The 21,444-nt window shown below is 39.3% G+C and overlaps 1 protein-coding gene across 1 annotated transcript; it reads right to left on the bottom strand.

Moving 5' to 3' along the window:
• Positions 1-418: 418 nt before the first annotated feature.
• LOC127771384 (fatty acyl-CoA reductase 1-like) lies at positions 419-13,639 on the bottom strand. Its single transcript, XM_052297287.1, has 10 exons — positions 13,526-13,639; positions 8,461-8,564; positions 6,007-6,206; positions 3,708-3,808; positions 2,760-2,955; positions 2,507-2,668; positions 2,038-2,119; positions 1,631-1,897; positions 1,212-1,339; positions 419-847 (listed from the first exon to the last, which is right to left on the bottom strand). Exons 1-10 carry the CDS (start codon positions 13,602-13,604, stop codon positions 667-669), a joined length of 1,500 nt encoding a protein of 499 aa, XP_052153247.1. The 5' UTR covers positions 13,605-13,639; the 3' UTR covers positions 419-666.
• Between the last annotated feature and the right edge of the window lie 7,805 nt (positions 13,640-21,444).

Consider the following 21,444-nt stretch of genomic DNA (forward strand, 5'->3'; position numbering starts at 1 on the left):
GCAATCTAGCCGATCAGGTGTCGTTTATGGATTTAACTTTGCTTCTTTTCTTGGTTTCTTGTTGGTTGCAGGATCAAACCAACTGGCACGCTCAGAACTCGAAAGCAACTCTTTGGACCTGCACTGGAGCTAAGCAGATCTCCTAGGTCAGTGTGTGTTTTTAGCATCAACAGTTTTTTTTTCTCTTAAATACATGTGCACTTTCTATTCACCAACTGTTATGAATGACTGTACGAAGAACACTGTAGCGCATAAAACAGTGCTTAATTTAGAGTAAATGTTGGCAACTGTGCAATACATTCTAGGATGAATACAAATGGCAACTCTAGTGGAGCAACAATATTTATAATATGAATATTAAATAATAGCAATGGCAACAGTGCATAGTAAACGGTCTCACTGCCATTGACGAGGGTTCCTGCCCGACACAGATGACTTTTATTTTCTCAAAAAACGCAGGATAACTGCGCCTCATTATATTAAGAAGAGAGAAAAGGGGCTAGAGCCCTACAACACACACCACTCCACACAACTACGATACAGATGACTTATTCCGCTAATTGAGCTATCACAATCTTAGCATTATAATATTTTTCATATAATAATAGCAATATATTCAGCATGCAAACTAACACCTTGCATGTACACCATCATCTAAATATATTTTTATGCACTGCGTGCTTTCGCCTTCTGGTCATTGGCATACTTTATAGCAGCTGGAATGTGGGTGTTCACGAGGTATGAGCTCCAGTTAATGCACTTAGGATCAAAATTAAATATGGATGCATCATCATTTTGGTCCATAGCCGTCGCCTTCCACAGTTTCCTCAGGTTGGTGTCATCAAACCTTCATCAAAATGTATATGCAGAAGGAAAATCAGCGTGTAGGTAAATCAAGAAAGAATGCAGTTATAGTTTTATTACCTACTTCAATGAATGATAGATTTTTTTTCTATTTACAGTATGTAGTTTAGTAAAAAAAATCTTAGAAAGCATATGTGTACTTTATTTTAATTCAGAAAGGGAAATTGTCAATTATAGGAAGACAATTAGTTCTAGAAAAGTATAAGAAAATTTTCTTGGTAAGAAGAATGTGCTATTTTCTTCTGAACAATGAGAGTGGCAGGGGAAGCTCAAATTAAAACGTACCAGAAATTAATACACAGTTTCCATTTTTCAGTCTACTAAAGGGACATCAGAAGTAAGCTCACCATCCTTTGAAGAAGACATATGGGGCAAACAGCTTTGCCACAGTCATTAAAATGTTGTAGTCTCGGTTAAACTCATAGTAGTTCTTGGTGTATATCCCTCCCAACAGTACATTTGCTGCACGCATCATCTGGTTATCATCAGAAGATCAACATGCCAAAGTCAGCAAATCAAATCAATTTGTACCTAAACTGGGCCGGGAGGGGAGGGGGGGGGGGGGGGAGGTGGGGGATTTATAGAACTAATCAAGAAAGGTGCTTCCTCCGTTTCACAATGTAAGTCATTCTAACATTTCCCACAGTCATATTTATGTTAATGAATCTACGTACATATATATATGTCTAGATTCATTAACATCAATATAAATGTGAGAAATGCTAAAATGAGTTACATTGTGAAACGGAGGGAGTATTGTCTATACCTCCAATGGCAGCTTGTACCGTAGAATCATGTATGCCTGGAAGTATGCTAATCTCTTGAATGCTATTGGTCTTTTATTTTTTATTGTCTTCCCATCTTTACTTGTACGTGGATTTATGTCAAAGTATCTGAACATTGATTCTTCAATAAGAGATAATGGTAGGGGATTTTGGTGAGCCGAAGTCACATGGTATATCACTTGAGCTCGTTTATTCCATTGACTGTTTATGGCAGCCATCATTGCGTTGATCACCATATCCGCAGGTATCTGTGTAATTTACAAACTTCCATAACTAACCAGATATGAATTATATATGTATATGTATATATATATATATATGTATGTATGTATGTATGTATGTATGTATGTATGTATGTATGTATAGATATTGGTTGGGAAATACTCACCAAGTCAAATATAACGCTACCATCAAATATAAAACATGGAAGGGTTTGCTCATTGTAGGCAACAAATATGACATCAATTGTCCTGCAATAAAAGTTTGTAGCATCTAAATATTCCACTAATTGGACTAGTAAGACGAATTAAAGACAAATAATTGGCACTCAGCACATATATGTTTTCTTTTACAAAATACAAATAATTCAGCAAAAAAATTGCAAAAGTGATTTTAAAAAATATCTCCTAGTACCTAGGGCACCAAAAAATATTACATTTAAAAATAGAAAATATTGTACCACAAAGTACCTCCTCAAGGACTCTAAATTTCTCAAATGGTAATTATTTCTCAAATAGCATCTAATTATACTGCAGACAAGTAAAGTCAAAGGGTTGGAGTTAATAAATTAGACAATTATTTTTTATAACCAAGTGTAGCAACTAACAACGATGTATAATACACTAGAATATATCCACCTAGTTTCTTCTATCCATCCAGGCATTGGTTCTTGAAAAGTGCTTGTTATCATGCTTGGCCGGATGATGACAACCGGAAGGTCTTGTCCCAATTGTTGAAGTAACATCTCCCCCATAGCTTTTGTCAGCACATATGTATTTGGCCAACCAAAGTGCGTGGCCCTTCATAAAAAATCATCATTATATCATATTATTCATACCCATGGAATTATTGCAAAGCTACAAGATATAAAAAAGATTCTTTCTTTAAAACCTTTTAAGCCCAAGTTTCCTCATGGTTGTTTTCTCTAACTTGTCATCACTGGAACATTTTATTCTGAGTTCTGACTTGATACTGTCCACTAATTGCAGCTCAGCTTCAATGTCCAATTGGTAATCCAGTCGTAGTGCTCTACCGATCTGGAATGGTTTCTCGAGTAACTGGCCTGCTTGCTCACCAGCTACATAAGCTGTTCGTAGCAAATTTAGGACATCACCTCTTTGACAATATATATGTTTACGATACAATTTACTATAAAAGTGTTGCACATAGAAACCTTCGTTCTGCGTTGACTAATTTGTGGTGCAGTGGTGGATTTGCAAGCAAATCACTAATATTAGGATTTTGAGTTTGCTTAGGATAAACTGTAATACTCAAAATGTTGGAAAAGCCAAAGAAGCTGTATAAGTGGGGGCATATTAAAACATAAGTGGGTCAATTAGATTTGAGGGATCACATGGTGGGTCAATCAGAGGTGTGTACTTTCGGTGGCGAGGAAGTGAGTTGTGGTTGTATGGAGGAGATGGGTCGTACTGTGAGATTGGCTGGAGTCGTACGCATGCATGGATAGGTGAAGTCAGCACATTTTGTATGAAGTGAGCCATAAATTTAAATGTGATACTGTGCATCAGCTGGCCACTAAAATGAAGAGCTGAGCTATGCTATTGTGGATTTTGAAAAATAAGGTCTTACAGAGGCAAGGGGGAAGGATGAGGGTTTTATATTGAGGAAATAAAACATTATGCTGACCGATAGAATCAAAATTTAGAAAGTTACTTAAAATTTTGGGCGGTAAAATTGAAATTAGAATAAATGTCGCATGGCAAAAAAATAAATCCTAGGATACGATGAGATAGGTCCTATTCTGATCTGTGGTGCTATTAGGTGATATGCTATTATTTGAATTATTTTGGGATAGATGAAGTATTCATATAAGCTTACCAGTGGAAACGTGAAGCACCATCTTGAGATTATCACACTTCTTTGCAAACTGACATAAATGCATGACTCCTGCAGCGTTTGTTGCCAAAGCTACGTCATACCTGCACACAGCGACCCAATGAGATTATATACTCCCTCCGTATTTATATTTTAATGTATGACACCGTTGACTTTTCGAACAATATTTGACCATTCGTCTTATTTAAAATTTTTATGCAAATATAAAAATATTCATGCCATACTTAAAGAATATTTGATGATAAATCAAGTGACAATAAAATAGATGATAATTACATAATTTTTTGAATAAGACGAATGGTCAAACATTGATAAAAAAGTCAATGGCGTCATACATTAAAATAAAAATTACAGAGGGAGTATATTCTTAATGCCATGCATGTCGTTGGTGGTTGAAAGCGAATAGTTGAAACTGAAGCTTGCTCACAATTGTGTGTCATTCTTTTTAGGGTGAGTGTGTCTAGGTATTCCATGTTATTTATGTGTTTCATTAGACATGCATAATGGCGGCGGCTTTGAGTTTAATGATGTATTAGGATGAATTTTCACATATAAATATGTTGATGCCATCAATATATATAGTATATACATAGTTTTCTTCTATCAAGTGAAATATTATCAGCATTCTTCAGTATAAAGATTTTTACAGATTAATTTTTTATATATAAATTTTCTGGCACCCCGCCTTCAAGGGTACAATTAATTATTTTTCTTGAGATCTCATCTTCTACAAAGTGAGACATACGGTCCTTATACGATTTCTCTAAAATCCAAAGTAAAACTTGGTTCCTATGCCATTCCCAGTGCAAGTTTCGTAAGGATTTCATTCTCACTAAATGAAACGTCATACAGGGCAAACTTATGGCATGTCATAAAATTTATTAAGAGAGAGAAGAAGTGAGTTTCATCTCGATGAAACTTGGTTTACACATTTAACTATGCCTTATAAACAGTGGCGGAGCCAGGATTTCTTGAAGCCTAGGGCTCAAAACTAAAGACTAAGCTATGGTCATTTCCGATGTTAGAATGATATTTTTAGCGGTACGAGAAACAAGAAAGCTTATTAGTGTATGATTGATTAAGTATCGACTATTATAAACTTAAAATATATATTTATTTATATATTTAGAGAAACTTCTATATTGAAAACTTTTGTATGAGACACACTATTTAGTAATTCAAAAAACATGCACATGATAAATAAGACATTTTTTCAGCCCAAACTCACTTAAGAACTCAGCCTAAAGCTACCCAAAATTCCTATATAATATCTCTGTTTTCAAAATATAGCAATTTTTAGTTATGAATCTAACATAGAATTGTCTGGATTCAACACTTGTCCAGATTCGTAACTAAAAATTTGTTATATTATAAAATAGAGGGAGTACGTTAGGTGCGCTATTATATATTCTCGACCTCGTAGGATAGAGCACGAGGTGTTCCTACAGATAGGCATATTTAGCAAATGTATCACCTAATGCTATCATAGAATGAGGTTTTGTTTGTAGAATTGTTGGGATACATGCCTCCTTTGCCGGTCCAAAGAAGTATAGTAGTAGTATGGACTAGAGAGTTCGGCAATTAAAATAGGCCTCCAAGTAATGGTAGTGAGGGATAGAATCGATCTAAGTCCCAGGCTGGAGTATACGCGTAGGGCTGAGACATGGAAGGATCAAAATATCTGTTGAATTTTCAGGTATAAGACCGTTAAATTTTTTTCCCACGCCTGGGGCTCGAGCCCAAGTTGCCCCAGGCGTGGTTCCGCCCCTGCTTATAAACATAATTAATGGAACTTCATTGGGACTGAATAATTTCAGCCTATGCATTGGAAAGGGAAATAAATTAAACCTCGTTGTAATTAAATACTCACTCCGTCCCAAAATGTAGCTATTTCTAGCACAGTGTCTTGTCCCAAAATGAAGCTATTTCTTCACCTACCTCCTCCTCTCAACCAATCACAACCATTCTTCTTCACCTACTTTCTCTTTTCAACCAATCACACACTTCCTCCAATGATTTTTACCTATTTTCTTAATACCCGTGCCAACCTCAAAAATGGCTTCCTTTTAGGACGGAGGAAGTAGTTTCATAACATCATTCAATAATTAAATGCTATGAATTGCATATGAAATCATGAAATGAAATTATGCGCATTGGAGACAGTTGTTTCATTCAGCAACCCAAACATCTTTAAATTATTAGGCACTCTTGGAAATAACAAATTGAAATCCCCCGAGAATGACGTTATATATCAATCTTCAAGATATATGTATATATATACCTCTCCATAAAGTTTGTCGTTGCAGCTCCATTGACGATGATATCTACCTTTTGAGATAACTGCAGGATCTCATAACTCTCAAGCCCAAAGTTTTCATTCATCACATCTCCAGGTAGAGCGTATATCTTTTCCTTGATGAAGGAGTGGAACTCAGCACCGTATTGTTCTCGCAGAACATCAAATAGACCTTTTCCAACAACCTATACAGCAACAAGTAAACCAGGTTGATTAATCCTCTTATTTATTTCACCGAAGCTCTAGCAATATTATACATAGGAAAAAGTACGAATTACCCCCGAACTATCGCGGTCATCTGAATTACCCCCCTAACCATAAAACCGGACATTCTTCACCCCCAACTATGCAAACTGGACGAATTACCCCCCTTGATCCAATTCGCGGTGGTTTTGTCCAACGTGGCGCATATGTGACAGTCCAGTCAGTGTTTTTTTAATAAAAAATTGTGGGACCTGCATGTCATACTCTTCTTCCTCTCTCTATTCTCACTTTTCTCTCTCGCGCAGCGTGCACGGCCAGGACGGGCGGTGGATGTGGGCGGTCGGCGAGAATGGCGCGGGGATGGGCGGTCGGCGTGGGCGGTCAACGAGGACGGTGCAGACGGCGGCGCGGACGTCGGCACAGAGGCGGAGGCGGCGGAGGAGCGTGGCGGCGGAGCTAGCTAGGTGGGGACGGCGAGGTAAGGTGAGGACGGCAGTGCACGGGCGGCGGAGGGGCCCTAAGGACGACGGCAGCCGGCAACGGAGGCGGAGGCCGACCGGGTGCGCGGGGATGTGCGGCGGGCAGCGGCCTCCTCATCGTGGGCGGTCGGCGAGAACGGCGCGGGGACGGGCGGTCGGCGAGGACGAGAGACACGAAGCTGCGGCAGCGGGGGAGGAGCGTGGCAGCGCAGCGAGGTGATGTGAAGCGAGGCTGCGGCAGCGAGGTGAGGCGAGCGCGGCGGCAACGCGCTCTTCCTCCCGCCCATAGGGCCGGTTCACTGTACTGGTGGCGGCACATCACCGACGGACGACGAGAGCGTGCGACGGATGGGGAGGTGGGACGGGGCGCGACGCGACAGCTCAGAGGAGGAGCCGCGGTGGCGGCAGTGTCCCACCGCGCGCCACTGCCGAGGAGGAGCCTGCCGCCCACCGTGCGTCCCCACGCGCCCACGACGAGGAGGAGGAGCCCGCGGCCCACCGCAGTCCCCGCGCGCCGCCGACCGCCGGCCACCATGCGCCCATGACAAGGAGTAGGAGCCCGCGGTGGCGGTGGTGTCCCACCGCGCGTCCCCGCACGCCACCGCCGAGGAGGAGCCCGCCGCCCATCGCGTATCCCCGCGCGCCCGGTCGGCCTCTGCCTCCGTCGCCGTCATCCTCGGGCCCCCTCTACCACCCACAACTGGTTCCGCCCCTTGCGCGCCGCCATCCTCACCTTACCTCGCCGTCCCCACCCAGCTACCTCCGTCGCCACGCTCCTCCGCCTCCGTGCCGACGTCCGCGCCGCCGTTTGCGCCGTCCTCGTCGACCGCCCATCCCCGCGCCGTTCTCACCGACCGCCCACACCCACCGCCCGTCCTCGCCGTGCGAGCTGCGCGAGAGAGAAAAGAGCGAGAGAGAGAGATAATAGAGAGAGGAAGAAGAGTATGACATGCAGGTCCCACAATTTTTTATTAAAAAATGCTAACTGGACTGCCAGATGTGCGCCACGTTAGACAAAACCACCGCGGATTGGATCGAGGGTGTAATTTATCCGTTTTGCATAGTTGGGGTGAACAATATCCGGTTTTCTGGTTCAGGTGGGTAATTCGGACAACCGCAATAGTTCGGGAGGGGGTAATTCGTACTTTTTCCTTATACATAAGGTGTACTTCTTTTTAGCTATTGCCTATTGTATTATCGTGGGCATGCTTTTCAACCAATAAAAGGTGCCACTTCTGGAAAACATTCTATATGAAAGTTTCTCAAATTCAGTTTTCAAATATTGTAATATATAGTTAATACATAATTATTCTTGCAATACTATAATGGATGCCTTTTGCTGGTAGCTAATAATAGAGATTTCATAAAGGAAATGAAATTAATAGCCTTATTTTTTTTTTGCATCTGTTTATGCTTACTAGCCAAAATTTAAGTTTTCAACCATAAATTTGGAGTTGATTTTAAGAATTCTTTTCATCTAAGTTTATTTTTCAGTCTTTACTTTTAGATCGCAAAGAAAAAGCGCATGTAAAGTTTTATTCACAAATTATTTTTCATTTACTAATATGCTGTTTGGCTTATTTCCTGAATGAGCCAAACATTGCATCCTGAATAAGTCAAACGGTGGGGCCGTAAGCATCCGTCCTCTGTAATTAAGATTAGCCAAGCTATATGTATGTTAGAATAGTAGTGCATTTCAGCGTGCAGAACTAGTTCAAAAACGTAGCAAAATCTGTGCGTTCGTTTGTACTTGTACCTCAGTGAGAACACGCTCCTCGGCGGCTATGGCGTCCGGAGCACGAACTAGCAGGTATAGCTTCCTCACCTCCGGCTGAACTCGTAGTATCTTCTCCACCAGCACTGCATACGTCGTAGACAGTAATAAGCTTGTGTAGCATTCACATATGTACAAACAGTAAATACAAGTTCTTTGGAAAATAAGAAAAACCCACATCATTAATTATTTTCTACCAATAAAAGATTTTTTATAGTTGTAAAATGGAATTTGCATATGTGCTTTTAGATCAACAATCTTTGATCGGCCGTCCATAAAAATATTCTACTTTTAGAGATGATATGTTAAGACAACTATCTTTAAAAATCAGATTGCCTAACACATCCGCCTGTAGAATTGCGGCCTAAAAAACCGTCTATGCAGTAAAAAGGAGGGCATCTTCAAAAACATTTTTTTTATAGTTGTCTACAAGTCATTTTTTTCTCACTATACATATTAACATCAAGGTAGCTCGTCTTTACTTTTTCCTCAAAGCAGAATGTTTCTAGCTAATTTGTAATGTAAAACACTTTAAAAACATTTTAAAAACATGTTTAGCACTACTGCAGAGTCTCTCGTAGGGTACAGTCCATTGGTGCTAGTTCAACCGAAACCAGTTAATGTATAGTATAGGTACCGATTAGTAAAAAGAAACCGGTACATATATGGTATAGGTGTCGGTTGTTAACCTAAAATTGGCACCTATAGTTTGGTCACCGCACACCTTTACACTAGTACCAACTGAAAAATCGACACCTATGATACCAATTAATAGGGGATAACCAACATCTATGGTGGGTTTCCAATCAGTACCGATTAATAGGGGGTCCAGTGTATGTTTCTTCCTTATCCAATAACAGCAAAAGCGGATTAGCTACATCATTTTTTTTACACTAAGGCCCAATAACATTTCATTTACACTATTGCGGTTAAGGTAATTATATACTCCCTCCGTTTCTAAATATTTGACACCGTTGACTTTTTAGTACATTATGACCGTTCGTCTTATTCAAAAACTCTTGTGAAATATGTAAAACTACATGTATACATATAAGTATACTTAACAATGAATTCAAATGATAGAAAAAGAATTAATAATTACTTAAATTTTTTGAATAAGACGAACGATCAAATATATTTAAAAAAAGTCAACGGCGTCAAATATTTAGAAACCTAGGGAGTATATAAACATTGGATTCCTTGATTGGCAAAACATCTCCTAGATCCTTCGTAAAAGTTCTTTCACAAGCAGACCCTTCCACGTCCCTACTGTTACTATTTTCCATTTTCACCCCTACCAGCGAATCCACGATGACGCTTCCTTCTCACCTGTCGCTGCACCGCCGCCACTCCTGAGAGGTCAAGACGCCTCCTCCTTCTCCGTCCACTGCCTCTCGTCTCCACCTCCCAATCCCACCACCGCTTCCTCCCCTCCCCTCCCGCTGCAGTCGAGCATCTCCCCTCGTCCCCATCTCCAAAGCCGCCGCATCTCCTTTCAATATCCACCGCATTAGTCGTGGTGGCTGAGGAGAGGTAAGAAGTGGGGCATCGATGTGGCAGATGAAGGAGTGGAAGGCCCCGTGAGTTGGGATCTTGCAGGCGGAATACCCCATGAGTTACGGACGTGGGATGATTAATCCAATAATTAGACAGGGTGTGAGAATAATTATAGCTGTGTTGATCAACTCCTTGACAAATGATGTTTGGTGACCTTTTAGGCTGCTTTCATTCCCAGCCGTTCCCAACTCCCCCTGCTCGTTTTTCGTGCGCACGCTTTTCAAAGTACTAAACGGTGCTTTTTTTAAAAAAGTTTCTATACAAAAGTTGCTTAAAAATAATATTAATATATTTTTGAAAAAAAAATTAGCTAAAACTTAATTAATCACGCGCTAAACGTTGTTTCGTTTTGCGTGCCGAGGAGTGAGGGTTCCCGATCACAGCCTTAGGACAAGTACTATGGACATCTAAACACAAACCCCAAGATGTCACATAGAACTAAATAGTGAGGTGGAGGAGAGAAGAATGATGAGAGAGAAATAGTCACCTCTCATGCAAGGGGCAGCCCCTACACAAACTTCAATAAACATGTGAGAGTGTTAGAGATATTGGGGATTGTGTGGTAGAGGTGACCTATTATATATATCACCTCTTAATTTAATTACGTATGTTATGCATGAAATTGGATGTGATATCACCTCTACTATAAAACTTGCCCTTAATCTCATACGGAGTATATCATTTTAAGTTTTAGTCCTGACCCTTGGAATGCTGGAAGTAAAAATTATGCATGGATCTCTGACGGGAGTTTGATATAGAATCTTTTTGTGATTTCCAGTCTTAAATCTGGGATTTCACTGGCCAATAGAGGAACTGCTTCAATCGTCTCATCATCTCTAATCTACATAGTAGGCACTTATCACCATCCCCTGCTACTGCTCTCTTGATTAAGCAACTTAGTTTTACTCTTCCTCTAATTATCTAGAATGATAGATTGGTACAAACTTTCAGACTGCATAATCGTGTCCATTTTATCCAGGCTACTATGATTTCCAACCGGTTTAGAACATTCCAGAAGTACCTAATTTTACTCTTAAGCAATAAAAATGAGAATGTTATACATCAGTATTAACAAAAAAAAAGGATTGTTAATAGCAGTTTCAATAGATCGAACTTATATTTTTTCATCCAACATTTGCTAGTTTGTTGTACGTAGTACCATAGTAATTGATGTTATACAGATATACTGAATGTGTAGAGCCAGTTGCATTATATAGAAATTTCTTCCTCTGAATTCTGTTAATAAGTAGTAGTCATATCTTTAGATAGGATTCTTCTGAACATAGAAAGGTGTAGTTCATAATGTGATCTAGATTCTATTAAGAAATAATTAATCATGCTGAATTCAAGTTGTGGCATGTTAATTGCTTCTACATGTTCTCACTAGCTATAGTATATCACAGGGTTTACTGCTTCTTATAATAGGATGATGAAGATATTGAACAAAATGGAGTTTGAAGTGAAGGATTCAGTGGTTTGGCAAAAGTATTGCTCTGCTACAACAAATAGCATAGTACTGAAAGATGACCAAATGCTGCTGTAGTGTTGTATTTTACTACTATCAGTTGCTTTCGACCAAATTTAAGTAATGAAAAATCCAGGATTAGTGGACAATTTACTTAAAGTTTATGATAGTATGCCCATCTTTGAATTTTATCTGCTGGTTAAAATAAGTTTCCATTAGCCAGAAGAGAGGGTGTTTCTTAGCCAATCTGACGCTATGTCGTCTGGCATAGCTGCTAATGCTATTGAGTTAATTTTTCTGCACACCATTTTCATTCCTGAAAGCTCTGGTGATAATGTTTCCTTCAATAGTAGGAAAGAATTACCGTTTCATAACTTACCGTTCAATTAGCACAAATGTTAGTTCCTCAATTTTTTTACATTTTTCTATGTGAGCAATTTATTTTCGATGATTATATAACAGGTGAACTATGCATATGGGGCTTAAAGAAAGATATTATGAAACCAGAAGGACTCAGAGTCTCCTATAATACCATTGGATGAGACCTTTCTTTGGTCATCCCGTCAAAAGATGGACTCAGAGAAGTAAGAGAATTTTCTGTAGCTAGAGATGCTAATATTAACTTCAGCAATCTGGCAAACGCTTTCCTAAAAAAAATACGTCAACTCATAAACTTTTGATATAGACCTAATTTCCGGCCAACAGATTTTGTGCGCTCTTGGCTAAATCGCATTGAAATTCTTAGCCCGTATATATTCTAGCAGGAACTGCTGCTCGCCTGCTCACATATTTCTATAATTCTCTTCAGAGTTCTGATCATGGCTGGCTATTGCTAGCAAAGTAAAAAAAATAGAAATTCTTAGAATCTGATATGTCATTAAAACAACTTATACTTGACCAGTTCAAATCAGAATGTATTGGTTTCAATGTACATATTTATTCACTATCCACCAAAACACAACTTTGACTCCTTGTTTATATAAAAATATTTATTAAAAAGTGATACATGTATACTTTTATGAAAGTATTTTTCAAGACAAATCTATACATATAATTTTTACATTTTCAAACTCAACAATTTGAGAGTTATTTATGATTTATATTTCCAAGGTTTGACTGAAACATTGTCTTAAACGACTTCTTTTATGAGTATGGAGGGAGTATGCTCTCTGCACCATTATTTTTATGAGGAAATTTCATATAGCTTTGGATGCTATATCAAATTTAGCCATATTGTCCAGCCCTACTCTGCTCATTCCCCTAAAATTCCATCCATGTTTTGCTCTGCAGTAAACGTTTTCTCCCTCAGTCGTTGTGATGAATTGAATTGAACAAGAACTGAGAAGTAATGCAGGTTGTAGCTTCTTTAGGCCACCTTTCAGTAACTGAACTAGAAATGGAGCTGAGAAGGTCATCAAATTTTTCTTTATATTTGGTATTATCATGGATCAATACTCAAAGGGAGAGAGCATATTTCACTTAGTTTCCTTTGTTAACTCCTTTTCCGCTCCATTGAATAAATATTGTTGTTATTTCAGTGCCTTTATAATCCAAATTATTCTCTCCACACACGTTACACACAAGTAAGATGCTTATCGGTGGACCATAGACACTCATGTTCATGCAAATGCATGGCTTAGTGCTGCTAGAGGTTATAAGATTATTTGAACCTTTAGTTAGAAACATACGACCGTTTGGATATATGGTTCTAACTAACTGTTTATCGAGTCCTATTATTTTTATAAAAAAGATAATTAAATTTTAGTAAATATTATATACGGCTATAAACAGGTATCTAAAGTTGCACAACGTGCGACCAAGTGGCTAGTATTAGCTGCCTGCAGTCAACACGTTATCCCACGGTGTGATAACGTATAAATACTAATCAATGAATTAGCCATGACATTATATATGCGAAATGAAAATGAAATCACCAAAACTAGAGATGAACATACACATACAGTTTCATGCATGCTGTTAAGGTAATTATATATAGTACATAAATAATTTAGCTAGAGAGAGTACATTTTCCCAGGAAGCCAGTAGCGCCGGTGATGAGTATAGTCTTGTCTCTGAAACGCTCCGCTATGCTTACTGTCTCCATGGCGTATCGATCTTCCTAGAGCTCGCAACCTCTCTGTGTCGTCAGGTTGTTTGTCTACTGTACAGGCGATGTAGTAGCGTCCATATTTATAGGCCGCTAACTAACTCTGCTCACACACACATCTAGTCGACTATACTCATTTTAGGGTGGCCAAAAGCAAACTATTTTAGGCCCTGTTTAGATTCCAACGTTTTCTTTCAAACTTCTAACTTTTCCGTCACATCGAACTTCCCTACATGCACAACTTTTCAACTTTTCCATCGCATCATTTTAATTTCTTCAAACTTCAAATTTTAACGTGTAACTAGATAAAACCTTAGGATGGGTTCGACAGGAAGGTCTCAGGAACTCCCACGCATACAAAATGCAGCGACTTATTAACGCATGAGTAATCAAGTATTACTTTAAAAATTTAGAAAATAAACTAATATATTTTTTAAAGTAACTTTCCTATTGTACTCCCTCCGTTCCTTAATATAGAACGCAACTGGTTTTTTTGAAGTGTACCAAAATATATAGGGCGCCGCCCATGCACATGCAAGCAAATAGCATTAAAATAAAAGTATGAAATCTGGTAGACTGCCGCGCATATGCATGCAAAGGCTTTCAATGCTTCTTCGTTTCTTGCGTTGCTTATCCTTTCACACGCCAAATAACGGGTTGTTTGCGGGAAGAATGCGAAGAGCTGCATGCATGCATGCAAAGACCGATGCACACGGGAGAAGCAAAGCAGTGCATGCGTCACTCGAGAAAATCAGTTAAGTCTTTTTGGTATTGCCCTACATTATAGAACGGAGGGAGTATTAGTTTTTGAAAAGAAAATATAGCGATTAATAATTCGAAACATCTGAAAAAAAAATGAGAGAGCACAAGTTGGCAATTAACGTACAGTACAAAACATACACAGACATAAATGGATCTGAACGGCCAACGCACTCAAAGTTGCACGGGGGGTGACGCGCGGCCAACCATGCATATGCTACTCGATCACTCCATTCATTTCTGCTTTTGACGTGTTGTATTATTGACGTATAGTATTCCGTTATTACTAGCATTTATATGTACTAATACGTTTATGAATTCGAATGACGTTAAATATAACTACACGAAAACACATATTTCATCATCATCCTTTTAATATCGCTTTCACATATTAAATCACGAGAATGCAGCGTTTAATGCATGTACGTACGTGCATTACTGCAGTTTGATATTAATTCTCTACATAGCTGGTTGCTTGTAGTCGAAGCGATGTTGTGGGACGCCATCAGGTGAGATCACGAACTCAACGGCCACTGGTGGGGAAGGGATCATTATTCCCGGTCGGTAACATTTGTACAGTGATTCAGTTATGTAACAGGAATGTTCAATTTAAGACTATTAATGATATTCATCTTTAGTCCCGATTAAAATAACCAGAACAGAACTAAAGATATGCATACCAAGTAAAAAAAATGTGTGGGTTGTGCGATTCGAATTTGATCTCTCATCTCAGTCCTTATGCGCATTACCTCCCATACAAACATTTGACTTGGATAGAGATGTTTTCTTTTTAAACCCTAGAGGCATCTTTAGTCCGGATTGGCAACACTAACTGGGACTAAAAATATATTTAGTCCTGGTTAGTGTTATCAATCCGGACTAAAGATGCATGGTCCATCTTTAGTCCAGGTTCATAACATCAACCGAGACTAAATATCATTAGAAGTCTGATACGCCTAACAGCTAACCATGGCTAAAAATGAGTGTCGTTAGGCTTTTTATTGGGGCTAAAGATATTCTTCAGTACTCTACGATCCTATTTAACCGGGACAAGCTTGATTTTTTTGCTAGTCGAGTAAATGTCAGTTTAGTAGTAGTGGGCAAATCTTATCTAGATTTGTAAGATTTACCTAATTTTGAAAACTAGACAACCCGCCAAAAAATTATTATGCCTTTTCGTACCGTACTGCCGTTCTTCTCAAAAAAGAAAGATAAAGTTAATCTGCGGTTTCCCTTCCCGTTCCTGTGCACGAGTAAAAAAAAAAAAAACTACTCTCCCTTCCCGTTCTCCACATCTCATTCAGAATTTTAGAGTAGAAAAGTTAATTACCGCGAGTTAAAAATAAAAGCTTTATCTCAGTTCAGATTATTTGTAGGAGTGATTTACATTTGCTCCACTCCAGCGGTCAAAAAAAAAACAAGTACTAAAAATTTGATATTTTTGTCAGGGAAGTGCAGTAACATTTTTTACCGCAGAATGGCAGTTTGCACCAACACACATGTCTAAGAAAAGCAAATTACAGATTAGGAAAACTTGCCCAGATAAATTGCTAAGAAAAATCGAGAACAACTCCCTCCGATTCATATTATAAGTTATTCTAACTTTTCTTCTAATCGTTTATAGAAAAATATAATAACTTTTTCAACGTGGAACATACATATAAAAAATATTGAATGCTATATATGTTTAATGAAACTAATTTTGTAGGATAGACAGTGGCGAACCAAGAACAAAAATTACCGGAGGTCCAATACATACTAATTATCTAATTATTGACTAATATATTAACTAATATAGTGTAATTTATATAGGATTTGAATAATCTACCCGGTGTCCTATGACACCGGGTAGTATAACGTAGGCACGTCCCTGGGGATAGATGTTTCTTATTTTTCCTATAAACTTACTTAAACCAAAAATAGTAAAAAAAAGGTTGATTAGGAAAAGAGGTATGGTTTCTTATAATATGAAATGAATGGAGTAGCGAATTTGCTTCAATACACCAGTGTTGAAGTGAAGACGCAGGTTTTGGCGAGGGTAGGCAGCACTCGCGCGGGACGCTTGGCACCCACCGCAAGTTGGAAGTTTGGCACTTGGCAGGCTTGCACACCATGCAACACAAACAGTATGCATCATCAAGCGTCAGTAAATCTTACTCTCTCCGTTTTAAAGATATACTTTGGCAACAGAATCTAAGGAATTTAAAATTTATATTTTGATCACTGGAGTGACTAAAAATAATTCCCCCTGCCATTCTATGGAATATAGCTAAGGCCTGTTTAATTCCAGGGGTGAAAAGTTTTGACTCCAGGGGTGAAAAGTTTTGACGTGTCATATCGGATATACGGACACAGATTTAAGGTATTAAACGTAGTCTAATAACAAAATAAATTACAGATTCCGCCTGTAAACTGCGATACTAATTTACTAAACCTAATTAATCCGTCATTAGCAAATATTTACTGTAGCACCACATTGTTAAATAATGGCACAATTAGACTTCAAAGATTCGTCTCGTAATTTACACGCAATATGTGTAATTAGTTTTTTTTCTATATTTAATACTCCATGCATATGTTCAAACATTCGATGTAACAGGGTGAAAAGTTTTTGCGTGGAAACTAAGACCCTGTTTAGATGGGATTAAAACTTTTAAGTCCCTATCACATCGGATGTTTGGATACTAATTATAAATATTAAACGTAGACTATTAATAAAACCCATCCATAATCTTGGACTAATACGTGAGATGAATCTATTGAGTCTAATTAATCCATGATTAGCCTATGTGATGCTACAATAAACATTCTCTAATTATGTATTAATTAGGCTTAAAAAATTTGTCTCGCGAATTAGCTTTTATTTATGTAATTAGTTTTGTAAGTAGTCTATATTTATTACTCTAAATTATTGTCTAAAGACGGGGACTAAAGTTAAGTCCCTTGATCCAAACACCACCTAAACAGGGCCTAATTAAACACAAACTGGAATCATGCATTCCATATGCAGTTGGTTCTTTATAACTACTTTCGAATTGAAGCAAATTAAGGCCATGTTAATGCAGGGAAAAGCATTAGAGTCAATGCTAAAGGACTCATGTGGTGGCTGGCAGGGTGGGTACTGGGTAAGTAGGACACAAGTAGCTGGGACACAGGCAGCTCGGACACAAGTAGCTGGGACACTGGCAGCACTCGCGTGTGATGCGTTATGGTGATAGGCGACATATTGTGAGGTCTGCTTGGGAACAAAGTACTTTCGTAGAAAATTTGTAAAATTTAAATCCAATACAGATCTTTTCTATGGAGCCTTTGGTTCGAAGGATTTTGCTAGAAAATTTTCACAGGAATCCATTACTTTCCTTAGGATTTCAAACAGGAGCTCTCATTGTTTTGATGTTGTGGAGATTATGGGTACCCCATACCCGCACGACATGGTTATCCGACTGGTTATAGGAGATAACTTATATCTATGAAGTATGTAATGGATCATGACTTGGTTATTACGTTTCCTTGTATATTATGGAACGGCAAAGTCCTGGTTTAATAATATTGTAAAATAGATTTAGGAAATAGATACCGTATTAGTTAAGGTTTCTATCTTGTAATCCTGCCCCCCATCCTATATAAGATGGGTAGGAGCGGAAATGCTAAGGGTCGATCGATCGTCCCTAACGATCGCCCCTGGGCGCCCTCCTCTCCTCCACCTGATTTCCTTTTTTGCACCGCATTACTTTACTATTTTAAATTTATACACCTAAAGTTTGTACATCTTAATCTTACACATCTAAAGTTTAGAGATCTAAAGTTTATAAATCAAAAGTTTATATATCCGATTCAAATTTGAATTTGAATTCAAATATTTTTTATATATAGTATTTCTATACATCTAAAGTTTATACACCTAAAGTTTATAGACCCAAAGTTTAAAAGTCAAAAGTTTACATACCCGGTTCAAATTTGAATTTGAATTATATCTGATTCAAATTTGAATTTGAATTCAAATATTTTTATATATAGTATTTCTATATATCTAAAGTTTCTAGACCCAAAGTTTATAGACCTAAAGTTTATAAGTCAAAAGTTTACATACTCGATTCAAATTTGAATTTGAATTCAAATATTAGTTTATAGACCCAAAGTTTATAAGTCAAAAGTTTACATACCCGTTTTAAATTTGAATTTGAATTCAAATTTTTTATATATAGTATTTCTATACATAATTTTTTTCAACCTTGTGTTCTTTATTTTTTAAAAATTTATGGTGTAGTAGGAAGAGAAGAAGGGGAGGAGGAAGGAAGAATAGTGTATAAGGGGGATGGGGGGTGCGATCACCTGCCCATTAGCTGCCCCCGGGCAGGAGGCCCTCTAGGGGACATGATATTCACAACCAGATCGTCAGATCAATACACACCCGGCGGATTTAAATCCCCAAACAGGAGTAGGGTATTACCTCTCATTGAGAGGGCCTAAACCTGTCTAAATCCTTTGTCTCCGCATCCATCCACTTTTAGGTTTCGTGCGCTACCCCCTTTATATTGCTGAAATATTGTTTCGACATATGTCCTTCGATAAGTCCAATGCTCCATGTTTCTTCATATTTCCTCTTAACTCTATCATAATGATATTTTCCCTCTAAATTTCAATGAATTTCCAATGAAGTATCCAAACAACAAATTTGTGTGTTCTTAGTTCATGTGAATTGTATATGTGACATCCCGGCCAAGGGCTTAATAGGATTAATAGAATACTCATATCAACAAGTTACAACTTCTTTTCCGGAAGGCGATCTCCAAAAAACTCTAGGGTTAAGCGTGCTTGGCCTGGAGCAATTTTAATTTTGGATGGGTGACCGACTGGGAAATTCTTCCCGGCTGTGCACGAGTGAGGACAAAGTGTGCAGAAAAGATTTGTGTTGGTCTATGAGGGCCCTCTGGGAGAGGCGGGTCGTTACAGTATATGTCATGACCTGCGATTCCTATGTTTTCTCTATTCTCTCTATTCTTGTTTTTCTCAATTTCTGCGTTCCAAAGGAAGTTGTTGAGAGGCATGCACCAGGCAACACAATAGTGCATCAAGCATCAACAAAGATTACTTGCTCCGTTCGAAAATATGACCATTTCACTGGTACAGAAATAATTTTTCTATACAAGTCCCACTTTAAATTGCAGACAGATTGTGAGTGGTTGCGTCTGCAAAAATCATCCTCATTTTCGCGTGCGGCTATTTAAAATGATTGTTGGTATTTCTTAACAATATTACTAGAAATATTCATTCCCAGCAATGGCGTAGAAATAATCATGGTATATTTATGGTATATTTCTGCAAGTGCACGTATATACCATTGTAGCATTTCACCCGAGAGTATTCCAAGTGTATCATATTTGTTTAATCACGTGGGAAGATTATAGTAGAGAGAACCGTACTAATAATTTATATATTATTTGTAATAATCATAGTCTAAGCAGGGGTTAATGTAACTCATAGGGTAGAATGAGACATAAGCATAAGACTACTTATTCTCATATTAAAATATCTCAGCTAACTGGAAAGAAAATAGAAAATAATCTTTTCCTATACTCTAGTATACATATTATACATACATCCTAGAGATATCTTTACTCCCGGTTGGAGCCACGTACCGAAACTAAAGATACACTACAATAAATACCTAGTGCATCGGCTTCCCCGAACCACACTTAGCGAGATCGATCTCCTTCTTCTTGCGCGTGCCATCTCGCCCGGGACGCTGCCGCCACCACCACCGTCCTCGTCGTCGTGCTCGCCGCGCTCAGCCATCATGCTGACGCCTCCGCCATCGTCGCCTCCCTCAAGGCGAGGGGGCACAAATCTTGCGCCTCTGATCTCTCTCTCTCTCTCTCTATATCTCTCTCTTTCTCACGATCTCTTTCTTGTCCGACTCCGGCACCGGCGCCGCCGCTCCACCATCGCCCCCATGCATCGTCGCCGCCACTGACGCCGCCGTTGCGCGCGTGTCACATGGCCGCCGCCGCCACCACCATATCGCCCCCATCGCCATCGCCGCCACCAAGACAGGCCACCACTACAGCCGCCGCCACCGCCGCTCCACCATCGCCACCACCGGGCCGACATCGCAGCCGCCGACGCCGCCTTGACTCCGCGCGCCTGAGCCATAGGCACCGCCGCCGACACTGCCCACACACGCCGGCGCCACTACCGCCACCGCAGCTGTCTCTGCCGCCTCCGCTGTGTGCACTGTCGCCGCCACGAGCACTCGGGAACGACTTAGCGGACTAAACCCTAAATGGTCGGACGAATGAACGAACATTTTAACGACTTAGCGGCGACTTGCACGAACGAACGAACGTCCCCATAGTTAGCGACTTTCACGACCGAACGAACGGCGACTTAGCGAGTTTCCCGAACGAACGAACGAACGATTTAGCGACTTTCCCGAACGAACAACGAACGGACGACTTAGCGACTTTCCTGAACTAACGAACGACTTAGCGACTTTGACGACCGAACGAACGACGACTTAGCGAGTTTCCCGAACGAACGAATGAACGACTTAGCGACTTAGCGAGTTTCATGACTTAGTGACTTAGCGAGTTTCACTAGTTTAATGACTTAGCGACTTTCACGAGTTTAATAACTTAGCGACTTTCCCGAACGAACTTAGCGACTTCGCGACTTTCCTGAATGAACGACTTAGCGAGTTAGCGAGTTTCACTAGTTTAATGACTTAGTGACTTTCTCGAGTTTAATGACTTAGCGACTTTCTCGAACGAACTTAGCGACTTAGCAACTTTCCCGAACGAACGACTTAGCGACTTAGCGAGTTTCAGGTCTTAACGGGTTGATCCACTTAGTACATATATCTATATTTGTCGAATTTAGACATAGCACCATTATTACAATTGTATTAGACTTTCTATGTACATGACTTGGTTGTCTTTTTTTGTCATTCTTAGAATTACTTGTTCCATCTGCTGTCCGCCACCTTCGCTAAAACATAAGTTGTTCCAAGACCTCCACGCAAAAGAAGAGGCAAGATTTTACATTATTTAATTCCTTTGTGTATATTTGTTTCGTGGTA

This window comes from Oryza glaberrima, chromosome 4 (assembly GCF_000147395.1).
Source record: "Oryza glaberrima chromosome 4, OglaRS2, whole genome shotgun sequence".
NCBI classification, from domain to species: domain Eukaryota; kingdom Viridiplantae; phylum Streptophyta; class Magnoliopsida; order Poales; family Poaceae; genus Oryza; species Oryza glaberrima.